General features: G+C 46.3%; 1 protein-coding gene across 2 annotated transcripts in view; it reads right to left on the bottom strand.

The window, feature by feature from the left end:
* The window catches only part of BCAM (basal cell adhesion molecule (Lutheran blood group)), a 47637-nt gene extending 22550 nt beyond the window's left edge, over positions 1-25087 (bottom strand). The window contains exon 1 of one of the 2 annotated variants that reach the window (XM_089478156.1): positions 25070-25087. Coding sequence is in view for 1 of the 2 variants with exons in the window: in XM_089478155.1 (XP_089334281.1) it covers positions 24649-24730 (82 nt within the window). In the remaining variant the exon portion in view is untranslated. Of the gene's footprint in view, positions 1-24648; positions 24747-25069 lie in introns of those variants that run through there. The other variant, XM_089478155.1, reaches the window with a different exon arrangement.
* Between the last annotated feature and the right edge of the window lie 557 nt (positions 25088-25644).

Here is a 25644-nt window from a genome sequence, read left to right as displayed (position 1 = left end):
AAACCAATCATATCCTTTCTCTGTCTTCTGTCTGGGTTTTTCCTTTCCATTCGCTCCGTTAACTGATTATGAATATTGTAACAAAGGTCGGCAATTTTATTTTTTGCAATGTATTTTTGGGGGGAATGATGCAGGTAAGAACCATTGGTATGTATTAGAAAATGGATGGAAATGGAACAGCCGCCACTGGTTTGAAATGGGTTGTCTCTGAATTAGGATCAAGCTTTCTCTGGAAGTCATCATGGAGAAAGATGCCAAGGACATATTGATAAACCCAGCGACTGGGAGACTTTGGCACTTTGTCATTTTGATGCATGCCACCCTTTTGTTGTTCCAGGTCATCTATGCTGTTTTTGACTTATCACAACCTTATTGAGACCTCCAAGTCTCCCTGCCATCAACAGAACTACTCAGGTCTTGCAAACTCAGGACCTCTATATAGCCAATGTTCAACCGTCTTAGGAGTTTATCACACTGGGGCTCATTTCAGCATTAAAGAGAGATCAAAGTGCATTTAAAGCATCCCACAAATAAAGCAAAAATGAAACCCATGGGGAGACCCTTGGGCAAGAAGTCACACTCTCTCAGCCTCAGGAAAAAGCAATGGCAAACCTCCTCTGAACAAATCTTGCCAAGAAAAACCCAGGATAGGTTCACCTTAGGATTGCCATAAATCCGGAACAACAGGAAGGCACACAGCAACATTAACAAGTTATCTCTTTATACTTTGGAGGACTTTGTCTAGTTCTTTGACTGCTGCCCTTCCACATCTTATAAGTCTTCAGCAAGAAGAGCCTGCATGACCCCCCAAAATCCCATCCATCTTGATACCACCAAACACCATAAAAAACCAGGGCTCCATGTGTTTTCCAGAGAAGCCAATGCTTTCCCTGGCTGGGGTTCCTTTGCTCTGGGACCGGAAAGTGTGCCATGGCGCCATATGGGCGCACTCCGCTTGCGCTCAGTAATGCAAAGCCCTGGGGATGCTGCAAAGCATACTTTATCTGCGGATTATTTTTTGCTTCTTTCTGTGGGTGGGGAGCCTGGGAGGTTAAATTTGGGACCATTCAGCCAGCTGTTTTCATGACTGGGAAAGGACAGAAACTGCAGAACCTCTGGCCCGCATCCAGAGCATGGGAAAGCTGCAGCTCCTTTGGGATGACAAATGCCAGAATCCACCCCAGACAACATCAATGCTGGGATTTGTCATCCAAAAAGTCACTTTTCCAGGTTCAGGAGGACTGAGCACAGTTCTCTAACATTCTCTCATTTGCCATAGTTTTCTCAGTACCTGACATGAAGGAAATAGGTCTAAACTCTCCCCTTTTCAACTAGAGATGCATCTGCACTGAGCAATTAATGCAGTTTGACACTGTTTTAACAGCCATGATCAATGCAAATAAATCCTAGGGTTTGTAGTTTTGTGAAACATTTAGCCTTCTCTGTCAGAGAACTCTGGGATCACAACAAGCTACAAATCCCATGATTCCATGGGATGGAGCCATGACAAAGCGGTGTCAAACTGCATTAATTCTGCAGTGTGGATGCAGCCGTGGAGAGATATCCAATGACCTTGTATAACATCCTTTACACTTTTGAGGATTTTGACTAGTTAGCAAAGACCAGCTGCATGCCAGGCCTGGACAAGACCACACTGAACTGAATGTGTGCAGCTGTGACAAAATGCAGAAAGGGCTTTTGCTACTTGCCTGCAAAGTGAGGAATGTGCGCCTGGGTACATGGTTGCCAGTTGTGTTCAGTTAATCCTTCCTCCACAGCCGTGTGTGGGCATGGCCACATAAGAGACCCTGAAATGCATTTTTGCACCATGCCCACTTTGCAAAACGAGACCCACTAAAGCTCTTTTCCTTCTCAGGCCCCGTCCTGACCGTCGTTCAGAGCTCTTGGGCGGCTATGGCTACTTTGGCAAAAGAATTGCCCTCTGTGCATGCTTAAGTGCACTCTCAAAAAAGCTTCAGCCATACTGGGCTCATTCACATGTCACATGGTTTGCTTTAACCATGATTTATTGCTTAAGCCAGAAGGTGACCAAACAAACCAGGGCTTGCCTTCCCTCTTTCTAGTCTTATTAACTCCTTTTGACAGCTCCTGTTCTGGTGTTAAAACAAGCCATGATGGAGGATTTAGAAGTCACAAGAACCCAAAGCATTTATGGTGGTTGCTGCCTTTAAGTCGTTTCCAACTTATGTTGAACCTAGCATGGGGTTTTCATAACAGAACGGGTTTGCTATTGTCCTCCGAGGCTGAGAGAGTGTGGGTTTGCATGGTCAAACCAGGATTCGAACCCCAGTCTCCATAGCCATGGTCCAAAACTCAAACCACTATGCCATGCTTGTTGGTTGTGGCTAACTATGCACTTGCCTAAGGATTCAGGGCTACATCTCTTACTGGGGATGATGGATCTTAATCTTATGGTTAAACAGTCTGGGAAAACCCTAGAAACTGAATTTGGCAGCAACAAAGATCCCCTATAGAGAACTTTACAAAACTTTCCCCAAACGCCCATAATTCTCCTGAAAGGCTCATGGCACTGAATACAAAGCCAATGTAAATTTGCAATGCCTGTTTCTTCTTCCTTGCAAGTTTGCTGTGCAGCTTCCAATGGTAAACCTCCAAAAAGGGGAAAAGAAGACCTCAGTTGCCAAAGGACCTCCATCCCTTTTTGTTTGAAAAGGGGGAAAAAGAAGTCAAACGAAATGCACATCTTAAATCATCATGCCATAAGCATTGCCCAGCGCAAGCACCCACCTAAAGCTGCCTGAACCCGAGCATTGAAAAATTCAGATTTTAATCTCCAGACTGGTTCTTCCAGTATTTTGGCTCAGGGTCGTGCCAGTTCTTTGAAAGAGGTTGTGCATTTCTTATTTTGGGGTGGGGGAGATGTAGTATTTCTCCTTCACATCCAAAGAGAAATCATCCGGTCACGCCTGGCCAACAAAATGGTCTTTGGAAAAAACCCAAAGTTGGTTTCTCCATTTTCAATCCAAATCCAGAGGCGCAGAAGAGAGAGAATAAAAACCCACAAATGTTGCCTCCATGGATTTTCCCATTTTTCCTGTCGGTTGGTTTCTCCATTCTCAATTCAAATCTAGACAGGTTGAAAAGGGGGGATATTCTTCCCTGAGTTTGAAAAACCCCAATAAATTGCTTTTTGCCTCCATGGAGTCAAGTTTTCCCGTTTCGCTCCAGGAGGTCAGTTCCTTGATTTTCAGTCCAAATTTGGAGAGGTGGAAAAGGAAAAAAAAAACAGTACATTATTTTTTGCTTCCATGGAGTCAAATTTTTGCATTTTGCTCCTGCTAAGAGGCAAAAATGTGAATGGTGCCCATTCCTCGAGGGAGCAAATCCCAATCTGTTGGGAGGGAAATCTAGCCCCATCTCAACGCATTATTCTTTGAAGACCCTGAGCATCATCCCCTGATCAGACCCCAAGACGGACGGAGGGGTCCCACCTCGGATAAAGGCACACTGCCTCGGCACAAAAGATGTGTGGAGGCCACATCTGATCCTTACTCCCCCCTTTTCCGTCTGGAGCCTGGGGTCCTCTCTTCTTCCCCTTAGGCCACCTTCCCTGCTGGGGAAGGGATGATGGGGCTGACAGATTAGCCTCATTAGCCGGAGAGCCCCCCTGACTGGCCAAGGGACCCAGGCCGCTCCAACAGCTGGGACTTTGGAGGGGGATGCAATCTGGGGATGGAGACCCCCGTTGCCCTGCAAGCCCTGGCCAATGAAAGATGATTAAAGGTTGCCAGAGATGCAGAAAACCTGACTTTAGCACAATTATTATTATTATTATTATTATTACATTTTATTTATACAACACACTGTATAATAATAATAATAATAATAATAATAATAATAATAATAATAATTTGTATCCTGCCTCTCCCTGTATTGGACCTGCCAGTGGTGTGCATTCTAGAAAATGAAATATAATACAAAATTGATATATGGCCCTGCACAGACTGGCCTGAAGGCAGAGTCGGGGCGTAGCATCCAGATGACGCACGCCCCAATTCCGCCCCCAGGGCGCCATGATGCCACTCCACACGGCATGCAGCATCATGGCGCTTCTCCAACGCTGTGTCCAAACGACACAGCACTGAAGGCGCGCCATATTGCCATACCACCGCAGCTATACGGAATTGCTTTTTGCGCCCTTGAAAGGCTGGATCAGGACCACAGTGTGAGATTGCCATGGCCCTGATCCGGCTAGGAAAGAGTGGTGCCCAGAACTGTCCACATGTCTGCGCTGTGAAAAAAGATGGAGTCCCACGGGTGACGCAAGGTTGAGCTAAGAGAAAGGTTTACGCATAGCTTGAGATCCTGGCAGGTCAAGCGTTTGCCCGGTCTGAGAAAAGGAAGCGCAAGAGAGACTTCCGGAAACACAGAGGAAACACAACATGTTGTCACATAACGCAAAGCAATGGAGAAACTCCAGTGTGAGAAAACTGGAGCAGAGGGGAACAGAGGTGACCACACAATTGCACACAACTTTCCATTTTGCATTCACTTTGCATTTCATACTTTTGTACATGAAACCCATCAGAAAGCAAAAATGCCACTATCTGCCCATGCAGACTATTTCGGAATATTTCAGATTTCAGAATTCCAGAAAAAGGAGATGTAACTCATATTACATTTTAACACAGATGACTTAGCCCTATTATAAAACCGTTTTTAAAACCAAACTGCCAATGGCAAGGAGGACCAAAGACTTCCCCACTTTTCCTAATGCATATTTAAACTATTGGCCCACGTGACAAAAACTTTCTGGTAAGTGGCTAATTGGGAGGGCATTTGGAGGAATTACGTTCCTTGCAATTCAATAAATAAAGGAAGAGCCACTAGGGCTGGCTGTTGGGAGGCGAACAGAGCTGCCGTTAATAGTCTCTCGTTCATTCCCCTTAATGCATTAAACGCACCACGAGCCAAGATGGCTTTCGAAACCGCAAGACGGTGTGTCCTTCAGCCGCCGCTCTGCGTCCATTACAATTTCTTCCTCCAATTAGCTGATTTATGGACGGATTTTAAATTGATTATGGCCAAATGTTTATGGGATCTGATCTTCTGTCGATGATTGGAGTGGTAATTCTGGATTAACTAATGATGGGGTTGGAAATGTTCCTTTTTCAAGGAGGGGTGGGGACTATTGTTCCAAAGCGTACTTTGGGGGACTACAAGTCCCAAAATGTCAAACCTAGTAGCCACGCTTTCTGGGGGACTCTGGGTGGTGCAGTCCCAGAAAAGAAACTTTTGCAAGCTTTGATTTCACAGTCCTACAGTTTAAAAATTGCATGGATCCCATCACTTTGGGACACCAAAATGCAACAGCACGACCCTATAGTCGCCTATCCCTAAGGGCTGCAAGTAAGAGGCACAGACTGTGAGATGTGCAAGGAAAGCTGCAATTTTACCTATTGTTTGCAACCTGGCTTTATTTCTGCATTTCAAACAACGGTGGGATTCATGAAATGCTGTTGGACTGCATTCCTCCTCCTTGACAATCCTGGCTAGCTGCTGCTGAACTTCAACATCATCTGGGGAAAGTCTGCATCATTTCCACCTGGCAGTCCAGGGGGGGAAAAGTAACTTTCCCAGGCTCTAATTATTCTGCTGCTGGGACTTGCATTTCCAAAACATCTGGACAGGTGCAAGGTTTCCGTTCCTGGTTCAAAAGGTGTTATGTGCCACATCTTGATTAGAAGAAACCCAGCAATAAATCTCTAAATTATACACACAAATAAGACTCGTAATATCTCCCATTATGATATCACATGCAACAGGTGATATGGAAGACGCAGGCGAAGACAGGATGGAGAGGGGACTAATATCTAATGGAGCAAACTGGTTTTCTGCTGTGTATAATTTAGAGACTTACCACTGGGCTTCTAATCAAGATGTGGCATCTGCACTGCAGAACTAATCCAGTTTGGCACCAAATGAACTGCCACAGCTCAGTCCTATGGAAATCTAGGAACTGCAGTGTGTTGCAGCACCTGGCATCTCCGATAGAGAAGATGTTTCACAAAAGTGGCATCTGCACAATTGCATGGCATTGAGCCATAGCAATTAAAGTAGGGTCCAAACTGGGTTATTTCTGCAGTGCGGATGCAGACACGGTCTGCCTGGTTACGGAGGCGCAATCGGCGGGGAAATGACTAGAGAATTCATAAATATTTTAAACAGCTCTCTCTTTCTCTCCTTTCCGTTTTACCTCCAAAGCGCCTGCAGCGATGCCCAGGACATGGCCGCAATAAAACAATCAGAACCCACAAAGAATAATAAAACAGCAAACAAAGCAGAAACAAAGCAGATAAAAGGCATCTCAGAGGATAAATATAAACCAAGCCCAGCCCTACAAATGGCACAGAAACACCATGAAAGAAAGGGCCAAGAGAAGATGATCTCCTGGAGCAACAGAGCAAATATCAGGATGAGAGATACAGAATCTCAGCCTCAAATAAAACTCAGATGCATCTGCACTGCAGCAATGATCCGGTTTGACACCACTTTAACTGCCAGGGATCGATGTTATGCAACTCTAGGATTTGTACTTTGTTTTGGCACCAGTGCTCTCACTTAAACCTCACACCAAACTGCAAATCCCAGAATTCCATAGCAATGAGCAATGGCAGACAAAAAGTGGTGTCAAACCATATTAATTCTGCAGTGAAGATGCAGCCTATGGTGCCACAACAAACTACAGTTTGCAAAATTCCCTAGCACTGAGCCATGGCAGTTAAAGCGGCATCAAACCGGATTATTTCTACAGTGTGGATGCAATCAAAGGGAGAGGGGGGGAAGCCTTGCACATAGAAAGGTAGTGCATCATGGAGAATATTCTTCCTGACGTGCTGATTTTCCACATCCAGTTGCTTTGTTGTTGTTTAAATGGAGAACATTCAAACTACTGCATGAAAATGCCCTAAGAAGCGTCTTCCTCACTTGCCCACTTTCTGTTTGGGAGCTTATCTGTTATCTTTCATATGAAAAAAAGGATGGTTATGCAAGAGCATTCAACCCACACCTGCAGACTGAAAGTGATATATAATCCAAACAAAGCGATATCAGTGCCATCGACATTTTGGATGAACCACACCTGAGTTTTGTTGGCATCTAGGTTTACAACTCAACACCAACAACATTCCTGCACAACATCAGATCCACTCGACGAAGGGTGCTCCAGGTATGGTCCCTAAAAAGGGCAAGAAGGTCCTTTTCACTTCAGATCACAATGAATCACACAAGGATTAATTGTGGCAATGCGGGGAGGGGTGCAACACAAACACACAAGCTGAGAAAAGAAATGAAAAGCACACACATGCGCGCGCACATGGGAATGTGCTGTCTTACAGATCAAGAAGCAATTCAGGTTTGGAATCCTGTCTTGCGTTTTATGTTGCCCACAGAAGCAGGTGGGCATTTTTTTGTTTGTTTGATATCTGCATTATGTTCAGAGTAACAAGAGTAGAATTGTGCATGTAGTGCCATTGCAAATGGGTACACACTGTCCATGGGTGGGCATTGTGGAACTGGTTACTCCTTCGGTTGCAGATCTTACACTTGGCATTCCGCAGAAGAGTTGCAATGCACAACTAATGCACAACTAAAGGTGAAGGAAACAGAGCTGAGCATGTGGTGCTATGGTGCATCTTGTGTATTCAGTTACACATTTGGTTGCACATCTGGAGCTTGGTCCAACCACACAATGTTGGAATTCCACACAAGGGTTGCACCGCCCAGTCAATGCACAACTAAAGGTGATGGAAATGGAGCCGAGCATCAGGCACTATTTCACATGGTGTGCATGGTGCATGTTGTGTATTCAGTTACACATCCAGCTGCACCTTTGGAGCTTGGTTCAAGCCATACAAGGATTGCACCGCACAGTTAATGCACAACTCAAGGTGAAGGAAAGAAGAGCTGAATTCGTGGCACTATTTCTCATGGTTTGCATGGCACATGGTGCACGTTGTGTGCAGTTATACTCTCAGTTGCACATTTGATGTTTGGTTGAACTGCACAAATGTTAGCATTCAATGCAAGGGTCACAGATCACAATTGCATGCTAACCTGAGATTCCCAAGAGTGAAAGAATACGAATGTTATAATACATGGATATAAAACAAATAATTTTTAGCAAATAAATGGAACGGTGGGGCCCAGAGCCAATCTATAGGTTGCCCTCTCCATTTGGAGAGCGGACGAAAGGGGTCTGGGGTGGGAGAATCATCTCCGTCGGCTGTCCAAATGGAGGATCCTCCGGAGAAGAGTTACAAGGAGGCTGCTTTGAGAAGAAAGCGGAGGCTGATTAAACAAGAACAGGTGCCACTGACCCAGGGAACAGCTGTGCCAAGCAGCCATGAAGAAAGGAGCCAGGGACCGCCAAAGACAGCAAAACAGACAGAGCCAACCAAACAGGGACCAGGGAAGAGGGAAAGAGACACCCAAGAGGGATGCAAAGGACCCCACAAGAGAGCAAGGCTGCAAACAAAACCAAGTACAGAATTCTGCCTGTCCTCTCTGCTCCTGGATTTGCAAGACCTGAGGTGGAATGTGAATTCAGAGGGGCATCACAACTTGAGGCTGATTTGATGACAAATTTAAAAGCGTTTAGAAATTAGGCTCGGAAAAGATTCTCATTCCCACGAAGAAGCGATGTGTTTAGACTTCATGGCCAGGTGGAAAGAGAAATGTCAGAACTCTAGGAACGTGTAGGAATGCGGTCCATCTGGCCATCCTAGGTACCAGGCGGAGACAACGTGGTTGAAAGGCCTGAACTATGAGAACCTTTGCAATTGCAACACTGTCCACACCACAAACACAAGGGAAGAGTGAGCTACATTTATCACTATTCAGCCTCGAAAGACACACTCCCTCCCTCCCTCCCTCCCCATTTGCATCCATTATCAAGTGCCCAGCCATACTACACAATTATAGCACAATGGTTCTATGTTAACTTCCATTATTCTGTCCTATGAGATCTGTAGTTTGGTGAGGCACTGGAGCACTCTGGCTGAGAATTCGAAATGCCCCTTCCTAAACTACAAATCCCAGGATGCCATAGCACATGACCGTGGCAGTTAAAGTGGAAGAGTAGTGCAGTAATTCTGTAGTGTGAACAGGCTCCAAGTCTATACTATTGCACCAAAGTGGAAGCATTGCACCAAATTGTCTGGTTCTTGCTAGAAGATATAACTTCCAGCAGAACGAAACCGGACACATTCAGCTTCCATGGGGATATCCAAATTGATTTACTTTCCAAATGTATCTACTTATATTTATTTAAGAATATTTCTCCTCTCTCCTTCCAGGTCTGATGTTAAGGGAAGCCAAAGGCAATGTTGTTTTGTTGTTGTAGTTTTATCAAAGAAGCTTTACACAGTCCACTCATAAAGCATTAGCAAGCTTTTATACAAGACGTTTATACAAACTCTTGTTTATATAAAATATTAGCAAGGGAAGGAAAGAGCGGGGCGAAGGAAGCAAAGCAGTACACAGAGGAAAAGCAGCCCAGAACAAAAGCCTGGAAGGAGGAGTTGGGTCTCTGCAGAAAACACCCAGCTTTATAGGACGGACACCTGCCAGAATTAAGTCTTTAAAAGGTGACCGAAAACAGAGGACAGGGGACTTCTGGAGGCGGGAAGCCAGAGAGTTTGGAAATGTTAATCGTTTGCATTGCAACTCCCAGAAGCCCTGCAGTGACACTGATCAGGGATTATGGGCCTTGGAGTCCAAAACACACTTCCCCACACATAGAAGGCATGGAGAAGGTGGTTGGGGGACGCATTCCTTACTGACACCATTTGCCCCAAGGAATTCAAGACGCAGCTTCCCCACAACCCTTTGTAAAGGAAAAGATGTCCGGTACCAAAATAGACCATTGCTCTCTCTTGCTAATTTCAATCAAAGCCAAGGACGGGCGCTTCCTTCAAACCCAGGAAAAGAGATTTTCCCCTAGACACTGGCAGCAGCAGCACCAAAAATAAAACTCACAACGGCAATACTCCTTTATCTTCAAAAGTAACTTTGGGGAGATGAGAGAGGCAGGGTCTTTTCTACAGTGGCTCCTTCATTGTGGAATGGAAAACAAGCCTCAGGAGGAATTGCTAAGGGAGTTGGGTAGATTTCCCTTGCGGATGGAAAGGTGGTACTTTTGTGGGTTTTGTGGCCATAAGAGTTTGTTTCTGACGTTTACCCTCCATCTCTGGCTGGAATCTTCAGAGTCTCTTCTGTGTGAAGTGGGAGGCTTTCATGGCCGGCATCCATAGTTTTTAGTGGGTTTTTCGGACTATGTGGCCAAGTTCTAGAAGAGTTTGTTTCTGCCGTTTCGCCAGTGTCTGTGGCTGGCATCTTAAAAGAATGATGAAGATGCCAGAGAAAGATCAGGAACAAACTCTTCTAGAACATGGCCACATGGCCCCAAACCCCCACAAAAGTCAGCCCTCTGTATCCACAGGTTCTTATTATCCACAGATTCAAGCATTCACAGATTGAAAATATTATTAAAATATACAGCTTCCAAATTCTGCCATTTTGTATAGGGACACCATTTAACTCTGCCATTATATGTAATAGGACTTGAGCATCTACGGATTGTGGTATCTGCAAGGGGGTTCTGCAACCAAACGGTAGAAGATACCAAGGGCTCACCGTATGATGCAGCCATCTTGAAACATCCAAAAGGATGCCAGATAAAAGGAGGAGCCAGTTTGTTTCCTATTGCTCCAAAGACTAGACTATGATCCAGTGGGTTCAAACGGCAAAAGAAGATATTCCACCTAAACATTAGGAAGAACTCCTGCACTCTAAGAGCTGTTGGACAGTGGAACAGACTTCTCTTTGCCATTGTATGTAATGGAACTTGAGCATCCATGGATTTTGGTATCCATGGGGGGGGGGGGGGGAGTCCTGCAACTAAACACTCTAGTCTAGCTCTTTGCAAGTCTTGAAACAAGAAGTTGGATGGCTATCTTTCTGTAGTGCTTGAATTGTGGATTCCTGAGGGTCCAATGTGAAGTCGAGGGTCCCTTCCAACTGTCTAATTTTGGCAGACAGCCCTGATTAATCCTGCTTTTTCAGCTGCTTTTAAAATGTCCCGGTTTCTCTCTCCTTCTTTTATTCCCTCCCTTTGTCCTCAGATTACTTCCATTGCAGCAAACTGAGCAGCTATATAGACCGGCACTTTATGCTGGCCTGTGCGCAAGCTGAGCATCTGCAAGCTCAAAGCCCTTATGGCACTTCCTGGCCACCATTTTGGCACATGACCTTCTAGATGGCACACACCATGAGACACCTATGGCACAGCACCCAAATGGCGCAGTGTGGAAGAGGCATCATAACACCGTGCCTTGGCACTTACGATGCCCCTTTTGCTCCATCCAGAGAGTGGATCGGTGCCACTGCATGCAGTTGTATCGGGAGCAAAAAGGAGTGGCTGCATGCCAGCCATCTGTATAGCCCCTGAGTTCAAAATGTCACAGGAGTTAATGGAGTGCAGAGGGCATAAGAAGGGGACAAAATCTTGCCCTTCCCAGTGGACTCAGGCAAAAGCAAACTGCTGCAGCCCCTCCTAGTTTATGCGATCTCCTTTGTTTGCAACTTTTTCCACCTCCATCATATCCTGATGTTGCTCGGCCACACAATTTCCACCTGCCAGGCGCTGGAGGCTATGCTCTGACTCTTATGGTTTTATGATCCAAGAAAAGCTGCCTATATATGGGCAGAGCACCAAACAAAGAGAGATCCAGGCAGGAACTGTGGTCACATCCTGCTTCAGACGGAGGTGTTCCCACAGAAGGACTCAAAAGGGGGGGGGGGGATGATGGCATCCCTGCCCTCCTGGGGAATCCCGAAAGGGAGGTTCGCTTCGCAGCTCCGGAGAAGCCAAGTTATCTGTTTCCTTCACAAGTTTCTTCTGAGAGAGTAGAGAAAAATCTCAAGTATACTCATGGTTTGCATGTATGTCAAGATCTTGTGGGAGGCACAGGGAGGGAAAAACGCACCCAGAATTCCCCTCCCTGAGAATTTCAGCTATTTACCATCCCTCTTTGTTCTCCTTTAAAAGGAACAACCGGGTTCTAGTTCTTTCCCAAAGCTGCAAAGATACGAGGAGCATAAGAATGCAAGCTATCGCAGAATGCAAAGATTTGAACTAGCAAAACCGGGGAAAGCGCAGACCTCCCAACGTCTTTCGGCCCCGGAATAATCCAAATTTTGCAGAACAGGTTCCTTTAAATAAAGTTGCAAAGGAGGAAACGTGGAAATTTAATCAGGTTTTTGAATGCACCCAAGTCACAGAAAATCTGCCCATTTTCTTGCCCCATCTGGCTCAGCGTTGCAGCATCTGACACAGATTATATTATATTACTGTTGTTGGTGAGGACTGTTGTTGCTTGCAACAATAACAGTGATATCTTTTTCAGACCGACCAAAATGCATTATATATATATATATATGGCACAAGCTGGCTTCTGCATCAGTCCAAGATGTTAAAAAAGATCATTGCTGATTGTATAAAAATAGTTGTTGCTGCTATTGTTTTTCCACCTTTTCCTCCAATCTGGGACTCAAAGCAGTTTACAATAAATAGAAACAGGGTTGTTGTTTTTTAATAAAAGCAAAATACATGGTCATAAAAAAGTTAAAAATAGAATGAAACTGTCAGAAAAACGATTATGGTCAACGCTTACTAAAAATGCACTTTCGCCTCCTGTGCTCTCAGTCCTCAAAGGCCTCTTGGAACAAAAAGGGTTTTTAACTCCCAACTGAAGGATAGCAAGGAAAGTACCAGTTTAATCTCTGCAGCAAAGTTTATGCTTGTTGTTATTTATGTGCCTTCAAGCCGTTTCCAACTTATGTTGACCCTAAGGTGACATGGGGTTTTCTTGGCAAGATTTGTTCAGAGGAGGTTTGCCATTGCCTTCCCTCGAGGCTGAGAGAGTGTGACTTGCCCAAAGGTCGCCTAGTGGGTTTAATGGCCAAGCTGGGATTCAAACCCTGCTCTCCAAACTACTGCGCCACATACACAGATAAAAATGCTCTGGGAAAAACGGTGCACAGGACTTGTGTTGGATGGTTTGCATTAAACCCACAATGCTCTGAGCACAAAGCATGCATGCAAGAGGGTGCATCCAGGAAAAGCACATGGTTGCGGGCGAGCATGTTTTCTGAAAGTCCAGCGGAGCCAAAGGTCAGATTCCCACAAAATGCCTTTGCTCTTCTTGAGTGTCATGTCCAGAGCCAAGGCTCTGAGAAACCATAAAAAACAGCAACAAGGTGTAGGCACACTCACGAGGACTCTCTCTGTGGGCGCACACAGACAAAAATGTTCCCAAAACCACTTGTGTTGGATGGTTTGCATGAACCTACAGTGCTCTGAGCTCAAACTCTCTGCAAGGCGTGTGTGCATTTGGACACACCCAGGGAAGGCGCATGCTTGCAAAGGAAAGGCGCATAGGTGAGCAGGCTCTCTGCAATTCCAGCGGAGCCAAAGACCAGACTCCCACAGAATGCCTTTGCCATGCTTGAGTGTCACATCCAGAGCCAAGGCTCACTTTCCATCTCTGCCCCGAGTGCCGTGAGAAACAGCAAGAACCGAATGCCCAGCTATGAATAGCTCAAGCCCCTGGCTGCCTGGGGAGGCTGGGCCCCAAATCCCCAGAGGAGCTAAAAAAAGACACCCAACCCAACCCAATGCACGCCGGTCTCGAAATAACCAAAGGCCAGAGCAGCGGAGCAGAGGATTTTCCAAGCTCTCTTCCTCCTCTTTGCATGCCCAGCTCAGGATGAAAGGGAATAGGAATAGCCAGTGGGCACAGTGTTTATTATCCCCCTGGCTTCCCTGGGCAGCAGCAAGGATGGGAGCAAGGGCATTCGGTGATGGAGACGGGCTTAATGAAGCCAGCTAATTAACATGGGAGGGGGAAAGCAGGCCTCTGCCCGCTGCCAGGGCTGCTGCCAAGTGGGGCAAAGACAAATGCAAGTTTGGGAAACTTCGGAAAAGAAGCTGGGTGCCCAGGAGAAGGGCAATGCCAAGTGAAAACCACAGCCAGCACTCGGTGGAGTGCTTTTTCTTGCAGCTTGAGAACTTTATAGGACTTAAGTGGGTTACATTTTGTGTATGTGTGTGCCTTCGAGATGCCACCGACTTATGGCAACCCCATGGGTTTCGTGGTGTTTCTCAGGCCAAGGTCCTTCCTCTGAAACAGAGCCTACAGCACTTGGGATGCATTGGCAGCCTCCCATCCAAGTACTAACCAGGGCTGACCGTTTTTATCTTTCAGGATCTGGTGCCTTTAGGGTATATACTTCTCTATTCCTGTTCAATTACCTTTTGTTTCCCAGCCTGCCAATTTTGCTTTGAAACCTAGTCCTAGACTGTGCAATAAAGCCTGGGTGAGCTATTGGAAGGGGATGAAGGCCCTCTGCGCATGCTCAGAGACACCTACTGCTGCCCACATGGGCACAAAACTACATGGCCATGGGCCACACTTTTCCCATCTCAGGGCCCTTTTGCACTTCACAACCATAACACTTTGAGAAGGCGGTGGCTGCCATGGTTCCATCCATCTTATGCAATTTTGGGCTTTGTGGTTTCATGAGATATTTAGAATTCTTTGCCAGAGAGTTCTAGTGCCTCTCCAGAATACAAATCCCTGGATGCCTTATGACGAAGCCAAGGCAGTTAAGAGTGGAATTAAAGTGGTATAACTGTGTAGTGTGAAAGGGCCTCTGGTCTAAAGAGGTTAAAGAGGGTCAGGATTTGAATCCAGGGCTTCAGGGTTAATCTGAAAAGCATATCCCAGGACCATGCAACTGCAGCAGGTCTGGGCAAGGAGCACATATACATATTGAGACCCTCCAGGGCCACATGGACTACTGACAAATAAAACAAGAAATGGTAGATTTCTGCAGAGGAAGATTGCATGGCCCTTGGGGTCCCTTCCAACTTGAAGACTGTGTTTTAATAAAAACCCTCAAACTTGATGAAAGCCCCCTTTGGTCCTCCGAAATGGGTGGGTTTTTCATTCACAAGATCTTGAAATATATTTAAACAGTACGTAAGCATGTAGGTTCACCTATAGGCTTACTCCTCCAGCAATTCGCTCTCTTGGTTTTGCTGGGAAAAGGTCGGTTGGGGGATGCTGGAAGTGCCGAGGGCCAAAAATAATATCCTTTCCCACCCTGGCATACACAAAACAAAGCCAAGGAGAGATCTCTGGGATTCAAAACCCCAGATTCCACTCCTAACCCTTTTGTTAGGAGACCAAAAGCGACGTCTTTGGCGTTCTGGGGATAAAATGGGAGTATCCATGTTCGGTCGCGGCCGCATGTCGTTGCAAGGGAAAAAGAGGAAAAAATCATTAATTTCCACTCCTCGATGTGAAGAGGTGACACGCTTGGCTAGGTAAACACAATGCGGCCGAGGCAGGGGACAAGTCACACGGCAGAGGGAGAGAAGCAGAGAACAAGAAAATGGAGACGGAGGAAAGGAAAAAGGAGAAGAGATGAAGGAGGAGACAGGGATTGCAGGTGCCAAAGACGCACCTGAAATGGCGGGTCTTGGAAATGGCCCTTGTCCGTTTAGGATCATCCCAGGCCTTAGTTTTTGGGCCCAAACTTCAATTTCTAGGGACAATGGCCCCTGGTGATGTTTTCCAGCATTGTGCATTAAATCCCAAGCATATTTGCTCACAGCTTGTCAAACACACACAACACAAAAGGAGAACATATAATCCCATCTGGAAATTAAGACAGACATTGTAGCTGAAGGGGCTATTATTGCTAGATCAAGGGTTGTTCTTTCTCCGTTGTTTGGTAAGATGGGATTGTGTTCCTGTTGTGTGCCTTTGTTTCTGACTTATGGGGACCCTACTGCGGGGTTTTCATGGTGACATAAGGAACATTTAATCTAGCCTGCTTTCTTTTAGCTGGAAGGTGGAGAAGGAGCAGAGTGGATGGTGAGCCCTGACACCACAACAACTGGGATGGAAGGGGGGATCTATTATTATTATTATTATTATTATTATTATTATTACCGTCCTTTCTCCTAATATAAGGACTCAAGGTGGTGAACAGCATCTAACTAAGTAAATACAGCAGCACTCCATTTTCGTGGAGGATCCATTCCATACCCCTCTGTGATAATGGGTCCCATTGGCTTGAATGCCATTTTAACCCTCCCCGCTTGCCGGTCCACAAAGGACCAAAATTGCAGACTCAAAGTCCACAAAAATGGAGGGACGACTGTACATCTATTTCCCTACCAAGAGTCTTTGCAAGTTGCAGCAACAAATCAACCAAGCCTTGCAAATTGTATTAGCTGAGATGGAGATTTGCAGACATTGGAGGATTTGCACTCATCTCCCACCTGGACTACAAAAACTAGAGACTTAGAACCAGGTCCAGAGCTCTGGCAACGCTATAGGCCCAGGCTAAGGCAAGTTAGGGAGCAATGTTTTAGGGGAAAGGGAACCAAACACTCACCAGAGGAAACTGCATCCTAACCTTGGGCCCTAAAAGAGCAGACTGAATATGTCCCTTTATATATTTACTAAAGCTGGAGGCTTAAAACAGATGGAGCAAGTCTCATTTCCCTTAGCAGGGAGTTCCAGAGTTGAAACTCTGCTACGGAGAAAACCCTGGCCCCATCAACCTAGCTTTGCAAGGTTTTGGGAGATGCACCAGGGCTTCAAAATCTCACATTTCAAGAAGAGGTGGTCTTTCAGGAACCCTTAAGCTGTTTGGGGCTTTGCAGGTTTCATGGTTTTAGCTTGGGACTACTATGACTCTGGAGACCAGGGTTCGGACCCTTGCTCAGCCGTGGAAACTCCCTCGGGCAAGTCCTCTACAAACTACAAACGGTGTCATCTGCTTCGGAGTAAACCTTTTTTCAGATTAAACTATAATTTACTTCTTTTTAGAAAAAGCCTGTCTAGGTGCAGGGAGACACTGTACCTTCCAGAGATTACTCAGAGGTGTTGAGTTGTTGGAAGGGAGGCAGACGGAGTTGTTAGAATTGGCAAAAAGAAGAAGAAATTGGGAAAGGAACAGTATAGGAGAGGCAACTACTTCTTGAAGATTTTTCTCGCTATCTATGAGAACTAGAAACTTCTGTTTTCATGAAAATGGAAATTCTGCTTTAATGTTTATTTCAGAAACAGTCATTATAGTGTAGTGGTTTTGAGTCTGGGACTAGGACTCTGGGAGACTAGGGCTGCATCTACACTGCAGAAATAATCCAATTTGATACCACTCTGACTGTTCAATGTTATGAAATCTTGGAATTTGTAGTTTCATGAGAGATTTAGCTTCCTCTGTCACAGCACTCTGGGGCCACAACAAACCACAAATCTCTGGGTTCCAGAACATGCAGACATGACAGTTAAAGCAGTATCAAACTGCATTCATTCTCCAGTGTGGCAGCACCACCTTCTTCTTTTAGGCTGAGAGTGTGCAACTTGCCCAAAGTAACCATTGGGTTACTTTCGGCAAGTCACACTCTCTCAGCCTAAAAGAGGAAGGCAACAGCAAACATCCTCTGAGTGAATATTGCCAGGAAAACCCTAGGAGAGGGTTGCCATAAGTTACTTTTAAGGAGCCAGCATAGTGCAATGGTCTAAATGTTGGATTAGGGCTCCAAAGGAGTTGGGTTCGAATCACCACTCAGCCATGGAAGCGCATTGGGGGACCTTGGGCAAGTCATGCTCTCTCATCCTCAGAGAAAACCAATGGGGCAAACCTCTTCAGAATAAATCCTGCCAAGAAAACCCTAGGAGAGGGTTGCCATAAGTCGTAAATGACTTGAAGGCACACAACCACAACATCCAACTTAGCCTTAACCTTTTATTACACCAAGTTCATGAGCCTCAGATTTCATCCTTTGCTTCTTCCTTGGCTAAATTGGGGGTACAGGACTGAAGGCCCTCCTATTGAACCCCACATTTCCAAAACCATTCTTTTTTTCTGAACTGTCACCCTCAGCAACGTCGAGAGTCCTTGCTTCCACCCGACGCACACCTTAGATGGCCAAGAACAAAATAAATCTGTTTTTAAGCATCTCAACTGGGGGAAGACACGCCATTCATCCATCCGCCAAAAGGGGTAACTCATCCTGGCAGGCATGGGACCACCTGGAGAGCCAGCCATCTGGGCTGTTTCCCACATGGCTGAGGGGATCTCCATAACCCATCTGCAACCATCCGTAATTTGGAGACTCGGGAGAAGAATAAAACTCTCCCGGCACAAAGGACCAGCTCCGTCGTCCGCGGTCCTCTCCAACTGAGCCGCTGCTTGGTGCGTGAATGCAGTTCACGTTCATTCGTAAAGGGCAAGAAAAGATTGTTAAAGGATGTCAGAGCAACTAATCCATTTTAAGCCATCGTGACTATATGTCTTCACACTGGGAGCCCTTTGCCAAGCCCAAACCTTCCCTTGATATTTTATTAAGATATTTCCCTCTCCGTTTCCCTCCTACACACCCCCCAAAATTAAAATCCAGGGTGCAGTTTTTGAAATTGATATAGAAGCATAATAGATTTCTTTTCTTGGGCTTTTGCGGCACAAGGGGGTATAAATGCAGAGGAAGAGCATGGAAGCTGACCCTAAGAAGGAGAAACTAAGAAAGGAAGTGATTCCTCAGGACATCCAACCTCTCAACATAGCAACCCAGCATCCTTGGGCTCATAGGTTCATAGAGTTGGAAGGGACCCCAAAGGCCATCTAATCCAATCCTCAGCTAATGCAACGGCTGAAGAAGTGGGGATGTTTGGCTTGGAGAAGAAATGACTGAGAGGTAACATGATATCCACCTTTTACTACCTGAAGGGATGTCATGTGCAGTTGTTTTCTGTTGCTCCAGAAGCTAGAACATGAACCAATGGATTCAAATGACAAGAAAAGAGATTCCACTTAAACATTAGGAAACATGATCTGATCGACTGCCCCAGAGGATTGTGGATTCTCCATCTTTAAACAAAGGTTGGATGGACCCCTTTCAAAAGAACCTTAGTTGTGGATTCATGTATGGCACAGGTTTGGATAGATGGCCCTTGGGGTCTCTTCTGACTCAGATTCTATGATACTAAGCATCCCAGGGTAGACAAGTTAGTTGCCATTCCCTCACCATAGAGGTATTATTTTGAAGCATTGTGAGCCACACCAAAATACCCACCCCTGTTTGTGGCACTTGTGCCCAATTGCCAAGAAAATCTGCCAGGACCACTGGCAGCGGAAGGTCCGCCCAAATGCACCTCTGCCCCCAAACCTGGAGGTGGCCCTGCACTGGAACTTGTTGCACGTACTGTATTTTCTGGCATATAAGACTACTTTTTAACCCAGGAAAATCTTCTCAAAAGTCAGGGGTCGTCTTATACGCCGGGTGCCATCTTATAGGGCAGGTGCTGAAACTTCTGAGCTGGAATGGAGACTCTGCGGTTGCCACATATGATGGGGGAGCTCACAAACGGCCGCAGTCGCATCCCCACCACATGCGACGATCGTATGAAAGCAGCTACTGCTTTGATAGTCCTGGAGACAGGGAGGGCTGGGCAGGCAGGGAGAGCTGACCAATCCAAGCAGGCTTTGTATACAACAAGGTTTCCTGCTAAGTACCTGCATGTCATTTGAATTAAAATTACCATATTGAAATCAAATCTGATGTTTTTAAAAATTTTATTTGGTGTGCGTTGGAAGAGGGGTAGTCTTATACGGTGAGTATATCCCAAACACTATATTTTAACTGGAAAAGTTGGGGGTCGTCTTATACTCCCAGTCGTCTTATATGCCGGAAAATACGGTACCTTTCCTGACACTCAGTTTTTGACAGATAGAAAGAAAACATCCTGCTCAGGTGTTTGTTTTTTCCCACCTCTTTTTCACAAGGTACATTAAACAAAACAGCAAAATATCTGAAAGACAGGATGACTATGCTAAAGGAAGGGTGACTACAAGAGAGTTTAACCTTATTGCAGACTAAGCCATGATCTGATTCCATGGTAGAGTGTGTGTGTGTTCCTGAGAACATACAGAGCGCAAATCTTGTCCCAATCAGGATGGCTAGGTTGTCCCTCCTACACTGAGGATTGGGGATATGACTCCAGCAACACTAAGGTGAGCATAGATGGACCAAATTAACAGTCCACCAGACTAGGAACAGGATGCTGGACTAGATAGTCCTTTCTTTTGATCCAGCAAGGCTTTTCTTATATGAGCAGCTTCTACCAAGGCCCAGGATGCCTCCCTTGCAGGTGACACGTTGGATGAGAAATGTTGGAAGAAGGGGATGAAAAGACCATGGAGAAAGGTCTTCTGGAGCGTCCTCCCAATCTCTCCAAACCCATTGCCTCCCCATGGAGCAAGGCAAGAACCGTCCTGGAGGGGCAGAGGAAGGATCTGCACCCAGGAGGCTGGGAAAAGCTAACGCAGGGGACCTGGAATGCAAGAGGCGAGGGCTGAGCAAACAACCAGCTGGGACATGTTTGGGGAGTAAGAGCAACCCTCCCAGCACTCCAAGATCAAGAGAAGGGGCCGGGGGACTTAAAACTGATTTACACACTGTCTCCTCCTCCATCTTTGAGTGCGCAACTGAGCATCCCCGGCCTCATTCCACCCAAAGCCTCCACCTTCCCACACCCAACACGCACCACTTTGGCATCCAGAACCATCCACCTCCCTGTGAACCAATTAGATAAACATCCTCTCTAGGGTTACTTTATTTTTTCTTGCCAGCCTCTGGTATCTGAAAAATTTAGTGCCAGAGTGGGGCATGACCCACAGTTCTGGCATGTTGGGAAGTTAATATGAGGAGGAAGGGAAGGGTAGGGAGAAGTCAGGAACTCCAGAGTTCTCACCTTTTGCAAGGAACAGTTTTAGTAACTTAAAACCTACATGAAGGCACCTTTGCACCTCTGAGACTTTTGCTGCTGCTGTTGTTGCATGCCTTCAAGTCATTTCTGATTTATGGCCACCCTAAAGTGAACCTATCATGGGGTTTTCTTGGCAAGTTTCTTCATCTTGTCATTGCCATCCTTGGAGGCAGAGAGAGTGTGACTTGTCCAAGGTGGGCTTCCATGGCCAAACTAGAATTCAAACCCTGGTCTCCAGAGTTGCAGTCCAACGCTCAAACCACTATTCTATGCTGGCTCCCACCTTTAAGTCTAAATCCATTTATTTCAGCACAGAGCTTTTGGGGATTATGATTCACTCACGAAATGCAACATTCAAACTTTAGGTACGCACCAGATCAAAGTGAAATTGGATGCCAAAAACAACAACTCTGTGTGTTCAACACTGGTCATAAACAGTCAGCAGAGAGCAAGAAATAAAGTGAATATAAAATTACAACAGCGAGCCAAAGCCTCTCTGGTGCCAGCTTGCTGAGACAGGTATCCATTCTCTGCAGAGAACTGGAAACTTACCACTTCTTTTTGGTGGATTGTCGTTCTTGTTTTTCAAAGAAGAGGCACTTGGGGTTCAACTCTGAAGGAAAGCCACACCCTTTGAGTGTGATGCCCTAATTCTAGATGTATAAACTGCGGTTCAGACACAACACACCTTGCCCACACCCAGCCATACTCTTCTTGGATATGAATTCATCCCCTTCCAAACCACATCCAGCCATGGCATTGCAAGCAGGCATCTTGAGACAGGAATGTTCATGAGGACTAGTCACCCTGCAATAACCTTTTTACAGCCCAATAGTAAAAAACAGAGATTTTAAGGGTGGAGTTTTAAAACACAGGCTTCCAGATGGAGGGAAGGTCTGAAGCGGAATCAAGCAGGTTAAATTCAGAGAAGAGCAACTACAAGTGCGAAGACAAGAGTCTGGCATTTATTCCAGGTGTGTTACCCTGGAACAGTTAAACCAGGTTGCACAATCTAGTTTGCTGGTCTTCAAACTTTGGCCCTCCTGAGATTTTGCACTTCAGCTCCCAGAAGCCCCAACCAGCTTAGCTAATAGTCAGGGATCTGGGAAGTCCAAAATGTCTGGACCACCAAAGATTGAGAACCACTGATCTAGTTGACCAGAACATTATGGCCCTCTGCTTTTGGTCTCCATTTGGGAGGAGATATTAGGAGGCCATGTTTTCTTGGAGGGTACCTTCTGCTAACAGCAGCCCTCATCCTCATCACACACACATTTCTCTTCCATATTAAACTGTGTTTCAAGCAGTCCCTTCCCATCACATCACCATGTCCATGAGTCACTTCAGATGGGCCAAGTCACCGCTGAGCAAGAGGGATCCAGGAAAAGAGGGATGATGCCAGTCATAGGGAGGAAGGATATGAGTTTGGGAAGGGGGAAGAAGGAAGGACGGCTCAGATTTGGGGTAGGAAGGTGTGCATGGGCAGAAAAGGGAGCAACGTAGTCTGGAGGGTGGAATGATACAGAGATACACTTTGCAATCCAGTGTCTCTCCTGGTGTCTTTAATTGTGGCAAGTGGAAAACATCAACTGGAATGCTTCAGTATACAACGGGATCTTGTGATGACTAACAATCTCAAAGATTATTGTTCCTAGTCCTAGTTCGGTCAAAGGACTGAATGAACCTAAGGAAGCAGACTTAGTCTATATGCTGCCAACGTCTTTCTTTAGTTAGTGTCAAAGGTGCTACAAGACCTCTCTCTACATACTAGTCTCAAAGATGCTACAAGATCCCTTTGCATGCTGATTTGCCAGCCTATGTCTTTGAATTCTATCACTAATGGAGTGCTTTAGTTAAGTATTCCAGCATGGCAAGGGGGTTGCATTACATGGCCCCTTGTGGTCCCTTCCATTTGTAAGAGGCTATGACTTCCATGGGAAGAGGGATCAGAAGGGAGGAAAAAGAAGGGGGGGAAGTGGTGTCACTTTGCACTAGAGTGCTTTTCCAGCATGGCATGGGGCTGGATTAGATGACTTCTTGGGATCCTTTCCAGTTGTAAGATCCTATGATTCTAACGGGGAAGAGCAAACAGAAGGACAGACAAAGAAGAAACAAAGGAGGCCAGTTTGCACCAAAGGTTTCCAAAAGAGAACACCCTTTTTTTACATACAATTGCCGCCCCCCCAAAAAAAACCTTTACTTTTTGACCCCAAACCAGGGCTCCAGTGCCACACCCCATGCCTTGGTCTCCTATCCCCCCCCCCAAAAAAAAAACCCCTTCTTGACTGAATAAACCAGCCCCAATCTGCCTCTCCCTTGAGGCTTCAGATAGAGGGGGAAAAGAGTCCACTAAATGCAATGAGGCTGGAAAGTAGACACTGAAAAAGAAAAACACACCTCCAGAAGGGGAAAAATAATAATCTTTCACTAGGAAAGTGAAAACCAAGACCCAAGAAGCAGCAAATGGCAGGTGCCTAAGCCCAGGGTGCCCACCTGTCCTGCTTTCCCAGGACCTGTCCTCCATCCCCACCACCTGCTCTCCATTGGGAACTCCCCAAAGTCCTCCATTCTCTGAGCAGAAGGAGCATGCATCCCTATTGATTTCTAGGAGCGTTTGGAGCGGGACATACTAAAACGAATGATAGTACTTGCCTATAGGGAAACCACACTCGCCCATAGAGAATCATTGGAGAATACTTGCTGATAAGAGAATATAGAGGCTGGATTGCTAAAACATTCAACACCAGAAAAGGAATCCATAAAAGATTCTCTTTGGGTATTATCCATTGATTTCCTATGGGCAAGTATTCTCCTATTATTCTCTATGGGCAAGTATTTTCCTATGATTCTCTATGAGCAAGTATGGTTTTCCTATGAGCAAGTATTCTGCAATGATCCTGTATGGGCAAGTATACTCCTATGATCCTCCATGGGCAAGTATTCCCCTATGATTTTCTATGGGCAAATATTCTCCCATTATTCCGTATGGGAAAGTATTCTCCAATGATCCTCTATGAGCAAGTATGGTTTTTCCCATGAGCAAGTATACTCCAATGATCCTGTATGAGCATGTATTCTCCTATTGATCTTTATGGGCATGTATTTTCCAGTGATTCTCTATGGGCAAGCAGTGTAGTATTCTCCATTAGGAGGCATTCTCCTATCATTCTCTGGGAGCAAGCATTCTTCAAGGATTCTAGTAGGGCTGTGCTAGGGCCAAGCACTGGCATTGCTTTGAGCAGGCCCCCTTGGGAGCTTTCCCTTTGGGAAGAGCTCCTCCTCGTTGCCTTTGTCCCTTCCTTGCTGCTTAGGAAGCCTGCAGAAGCCCCAGAGAGGGAAGCCCCCAAAAGGAAGCGAGAGGAAAAGTTGGCAGAGTCAAGCCAACTCTTGGAGAGGAGTGGGATTTGGAGGCTGGTCTCCAGAGAGAAGGAAGGGAGGGGGGTCTTTGGGAGAGGAAGAGGAGGAGCCCAGGCTGTGGGGAAGAAAGGGGGGAGAAGCAGGTGGAGGGGTCTTTTTGTGCCTTGGAGCAGGTGGGTGTCCAAAATTGGGGGGATCCCTGTGCGCCCCAGGGCGCCCCAACCTCTCCAAGGGAACTGTGCTGTGCGCCAAGGCGCACAGCACAGTTCCCTTGGAGAGGTTGGGGCGCCCTGGGGCGCACAGGGATCCCCCCAATTTTACCCCCCCAAAGCCAATGAGAGTCTTGGCTTCCCCTTTGGGGGTCTGCCCTCCTTCCCTTCCCTCCCCTCCCCCCTCTTACCTGATCCCAGGAGGAGAAGGACCCCCAGCCAGCAGAGCCTTCTCCAACGAAGGTGCCTCTTTGGAGAGCGCAGGGGACTCATCTTTGCGCCGGAGGAGTTGCTCTGCTGCTGCTTGCAGTGCTCCAGCTCCACTGGCCCCCTCCTCCAGCTGGGCTCTCCATCTGGTCCGCCCCTGGGTCCGCCCCTCTTGGCTCAGCCCAATCCCTGCCTGGCAGCCCCACCTCCCCCCCCCAACTCCCCTGGGCCCCAAAGAAACCGTGGTTGAATAAAAGGGGGCTGTAGAGAGAGACAGGCAGGGAGGAGGGGACCCTCTTTTGGGGCCCTTGGTTGCTGGAGATGTGTATCCAAGGGGACCCTATTAGACGAGGTTTTCTGGGCCAGTGGCCTCAAAAGAGGCTGAGAGAGTGTAGCTTGACTCACCCTGCCAACTTCAGTGCCCTCTTGGTCTGTAGAATCTGTATGCAGAGAGGTCTTGCAGCAACTTGGAAACTCCCTGCAAGAAAGCAGTTTGCAGCAGGAGCCTCCCCAGACTTAAGCCAAATAGCGGATGTAAACAACTGGCTCCGCAGATGGTGCCGCCAAGAACGATTTGGATTTTTGGATCATGGTCTGAGGTTCCATGAGAAGGGACTTCTGGCAAGGGATGGGTTGCATTTCACGCCAGTTGGCAAAAACGTTTTTGCCAATAGTCTCAAGAATTTGATCAGGAGGGCTTTAAACTGAGTTATGTGGGGGAGGGAGACAGAATTCTGGAAGGCAAAAGGGCTGGAGAAAATAGGCAAACTGACACAGAGGGAACAAGCCAAACAGTGCAAGGACCCAAAAGTGAGAGGCAAAAATCTTGCACAGGCAGAAAGTCAAGAGGACACATGGTCTACGTTGTCTCTACACTAATGCACAGAGCATGGGAAACAAGCAAGATGAACTCAAACTGCTAGTACAACAAAGCAAATATGATATAATAGGCCTCACTGAAACCTGGTGGGATGAGTCTC

Source organism: Sceloporus occidentalis, unplaced genomic scaffold, assembly GCF_023333645.1.
Source record: "Sceloporus occidentalis isolate IW3139 unplaced genomic scaffold, rSceOcc1.0.p SCAF_13, whole genome shotgun sequence".
Classification (NCBI taxonomy): Eukaryota; Metazoa; Chordata; class Lepidosauria; order Squamata; family Phrynosomatidae; genus Sceloporus; species Sceloporus occidentalis.
The sequence above is the reverse complement of the archived record's forward strand: the minus strand, read 5'-3'. Positions and strand labels throughout refer to the sequence as shown.